The sequence below is a fragment of the Pelodiscus sinensis genome, chromosome 1 (genome assembly GCF_052426305.1).
Source record: "Pelodiscus sinensis isolate ZL-2025 chromosome 1, ASM5242630v1, whole genome shotgun sequence".
Taxonomy (NCBI): Eukaryota; Metazoa; Chordata; order Testudines; family Trionychidae; genus Pelodiscus; species Pelodiscus sinensis.
This window is the reverse complement of record NC_143052.1, coordinates 356503143-356507369: the sequence shown is the minus strand read 5'-3', so window position 1 is coordinate 356507369 and position 4227 is coordinate 356503143. Positions and strand designations below refer to the sequence as shown.

Here is a 4227-nt window from a genome sequence, read left to right as displayed (position 1 = left end):
GTGAGCTAAAGAGCTGGTGTGTAGCTACTTGCCGTTGAAGACGTGATGTCCAGGGTCACACATTCCTACTGGTCGGGTGAGGCAAGCTTGGAGGCCTTTGCCAGTTGCCGCCTTACAGTGCAAGGGGCAGCCCTATTAGGTGTGACACAGGGCCCAGGTGGACTTGAGTTCCAGGTGGCATCTTGGATGGACCCATCACAGAGATGATCCAAACGGTGATGAGGGGCAGATGAGGAGCAAGCAACCAGTGTGGGGCCTTAAAGGACAAGAGATAAAAGTGGCTCGGGGTTCGAGAGGAGATGTGGAGCAGGTCCCTTAGGAAAAAGGTGGGACAAGGGCAGGGCCTCGGGTGTTCAGTTACAATTAGTTGGCAACCCTATGCGTTGTGCACAGAATGACTCCCTAGTGTGTCAGACTGAGAAAACACAGTAAAGTGAGACTCTCCTTTAATCTTTCTTTGGTCAGTCAGTGAATCATGGAGGAGTACCATGTCACCAGCCAGCAACCCCAGGAAGATCTGTCTGAGGGCCAACACCTGAGGAGAAAGCTTTAGTCCCCTTATGAGTAAAGAGACGAAGTAGCCTATTCCGGATTTCTTTGGTCCTCACCCCGTAGATGACAGGGTTCAGCATGGGGGGAACCAGAAGGTACACGTTGGAAATGAAAACTTGGAAATAACGGGGCAAATTGTGGCCAAAACGAGATGTCAGGGAGGCAAACAGTGTTGGGATGTAAAAGGCTAAGATGACACAGACGTGCGAGCCGCAAGTCCCAAAAGTCTTGAGCCGGGCGTCCTTTGTGGGGAGGCTGAAGATGGCCCTGAGGATCTGGATATAGGACAGGATGATAAAAGACACATCCAGACCAATCCTACAGGATAGCACAAAAAGACCATAGTAACTACTGATGCGGGTGTCAGCGCAGGCCAACCTCACCACATACATGTTCTCACACTGAGTGTGGGGGATGATGTTGGTTCTGCAATATGGCCACTGCCTTGCCAGCAAGGGACAGGGCAGTATAAGAATGCTGCCACGCAACAGAATGACCAGGCCAATCTTCATCACCAGGGAGTTTGTCAGGATGGTGGAATGTCGCAGGGGGTGGCAGATGGCCACATAGCGATCAAAAGCCATAGCTGCAAAGATCCCAGACTCTATCTCTGAAAAGCAGTGTATGAAAAACATCTGTGTAAGGCAGGCACTGAAATCAATCTCCCTGGAATTGAACCAAAAGATTGCCAGAATTTTGGGCAGGGTGGATGTGGAGAGCACCAGATCGGTGATGGCCAGCATGCAGAGGAAATAGTACATGGGTCCATGGAGACTAGGTTCCCTCTTCACAATAAATAAGATGGCAAAGTTTCCCAAGATAGCTATGACATACATGGTGCAGAAGGGGATGGAGATCCAGACATGGGCCACCTCCAGACCAGGAATGCCCAGTAAGATGAAGGTGGAGGGGTTGGTGAAAGCAGTTGTGTTGGCATCCGTCATGGAGTCGGGGAGAAGCAATTCAACTCTTAGGCAGAACAGTGTCTCTCACTTGAAGCAGATACTCCACAGAGTTTCTCGATGTGCCCAGGGTCTAGGGTGATGGTCACAGTGTAATTGCCTGGTTGGAGATACAATGTGAATATGAGACACCACATACACAACTGTTGACTGTTCTCAAGGGTGAAGGAGAATTGTACTTTCTTCACACTCTGAAAAATGGCACTTTCATTATCTAGACACATAAGTTATGAAAAAGATGCTAATAATTCCATGTCTGATGGTGCTCCATGCATCAAAAATTTCTATATCTTATGGTGTGTGAAACCTTAATAGGCTCCAGCAGGAAATACATCCCAGAGAATAGACCTTGCCAGAAGTGGTAGCAACTCCATGGACACAACAGCTCATTCACGGCACAGTCAGAACAAAGACCATGTTTGGATGCCTAAGGAAAGGGATAGAGCAACAGCTGCTCCGGACATGTGCTCTGTTTTGTTCCTTCAGTCTGTGTAAAGGAAACAGCATGTAGAACGGGAATTCTGAGGCTGGTGTTGGGGAGCTGCCATATGCAATCAGACTTAGACGTCTGGGACAGATAGAGGAGAGGAAAATGAAAAAACGGGACTCATTACATTACATTGAAATGGAGACAGCGAGAAGAGTTGCCAATCAATAATATCTCTAGTGACTCATTGGTACAAAGGGCAAATTCCTCACAACTGTGTCAAATCATCCCACATTTTTTTGGGAGGAAAAGTTAGGCAGAAAAATAGGAATGTAAATTGGGATTTCCTAAAAAAAACCCGATTCCATGGTTAAGAAATTGGACAATTTGGCTAAAAATCCAGTTCATTGGTTAAGTGAAGGTAGCTCTTAAGGGAGAAAATGCCCCATATCCCACACCAGAGAAAAGAAAATTTGATACTAAGCTATACAAATTGCAAAGGCATATAGGGGTGCATATAGGAGTGCATTAGAACCCTATAGGGAGGTTCCAAAGAGGCTGGAGAGAGGCTGTTCTCAGTAGTGACAGATGGCAGAACAAGGAGCAATGGTCTCAAGTTGTGGTGGGAGAGGTCCAGATTGGATATTGGGAAAAACTATTTTACTAGGAGGGTGGTGAAGCACTGGAATGGGTTACCTAGGGAAGTAGTGGAGTCTCCATCCCTAGAGGTGTTTAAGTCTCGGCTTGACAAAGCCCTGGCTGGGTTGATTTAGATGGGATTGGTCCTGCCTAGAGCGGGGGGCTGGACTTGACGACCTTCTGGGGTCTCTTCCAGTTCTATGATTCTATGATAAGGGGATGGTTGGATGAAATAACCTGATCTTGGTAACTAATTGACCATTCATTATAGGGAACTTTCTGGGTGTCTGGCTGGTGAGTCTTGCCCACATGCTCAGGGTTTAGTTGATCGCCATATTTGGGGTCAGGAAGGAATTTTCCTCCAGGGTAGATTGGCAGAGGCCCTGGAGGTTTTTCGCCTTCCTCTGTAGCATGGGGCACAGATCACAGCTGGAGGATTCTCTGCATGTTGGGGCCTTCAAAGTATTTGAAGGCTTCAATATCTGAGATATAGGTGAGAGGATTATTCTAAGAGGGGTGGGCGAGATTCTGTGGCCTGCACTGTGCAGGGGGTCAGACTAGATGATCATAATGGTCCCTTCTGACCTTAAAGTCTATGAGTCTATGAGAAGGAGCATTGGCAGCCAATCCAGAGAAGTGATTATTCCCCTTTAGTCAGCACTGGTGAGGCCACATCTGGAGCACTGAGTTCAATTCTGGGACCCCCTTTACAAAAAAGATGTCGTTCCATTGGAGAAAGTCCAGCAGAGGGCAACAAAAATGATTAGGGGGTTGGAGCTGAGGGATTTGGACTTATTTAGTCTACAGAAGCGAAGAGTGAGGGGGGATTTGGTAGAAGCCTTCAACTTCCTGAAGGGAGGTTCCAAAGAGGATGGAGAGAGGCTGTTCTCAGTAGTGACAGATGCAGAACAAGGAGCAATGGTCTAAAGTTGCAGTGGGGGAGGTCTAGGTTGGATATTAGGAAAAACGATTTCCCTAGGAGGGTGGTGAAGCACTGGGCTGGGTTCCCTAGGGAGGGGGTGGAGTCTCCATCACTAGAGGTGTTTAAGTCTCGGCTTGACAAAGCCCTGGCTGGGATGATTTAGTTGGGTTGGTCCTGCTTTGGGCAGGGGGCTGGACTCGATGACTCCTGAGGGCTCTTCCAGCCCTGGAATTCTATACGATCTGAATGATGCCCTATGCCACTGGAAGGGCTTACGCCTGTAAGTAATGGGAGGGGATGCCCCCCAAAGGGTCACATTTTACCTATTGATACTGGAGCAAATTCATCCCTGTGGCAAGGGGCTATTTATTGGCTATGCAGAGCAGAAAGGATCCCAGATTTACTCTGTCCTGGTGTGCGCTGGGTTTGTCCAGCAGAGGAGCTCCTCAGCCCGAGTTGTCCACCTGTGAGTTGTGAGAGGGACGTGTCTTATATGGCAGCTCCCCTCAGGCAGCCATGTCACACATCTTCCTCAGCCCAGCATCTGCAGCAGTGTCCTACTCTGAGAGCCGGCACGGGGCTGTGCACTGTTAACAAACGGCTCCTGCCCGAAGGAGTTTACAAACAGTTAAGACAAGACACCACCACTGTCTTAACAAACCAGAAAAGGGTTAGGGGAGAGATGGGAGTAGCAGCACTAAGAAGGGATTATTTTGTGATCCTTT

General features: G+C 48.3%; 1 protein-coding gene across 1 annotated transcript; it reads right to left on the bottom strand.

Annotated features, from left to right (window-relative positions):
* Window positions 1-491: 491 nt before the first annotated feature.
* LOC142830808 (olfactory receptor 52E8-like) lies at window positions 492-1535 on the bottom strand. Its single transcript, XM_075938140.2, has one exon. It carries the CDS (start codon window positions 1494-1496, stop codon window positions 492-494), a length of 1005 nt encoding a protein of 334 aa, XP_075794255.2. The 5' UTR covers window positions 1497-1535.
* Between the last annotated feature and the right edge of the window lie 2692 nt (window positions 1536-4227).

Excerpts from the sequence above, each read along its gene's own strand:
- LOC142830808 (XM_075938140.2), bottom strand. The coding sequence starts at position 1,496 with ATGACGGATGCCAACACAACTGCTTTCACCAACCCCTCCACCTTCATC.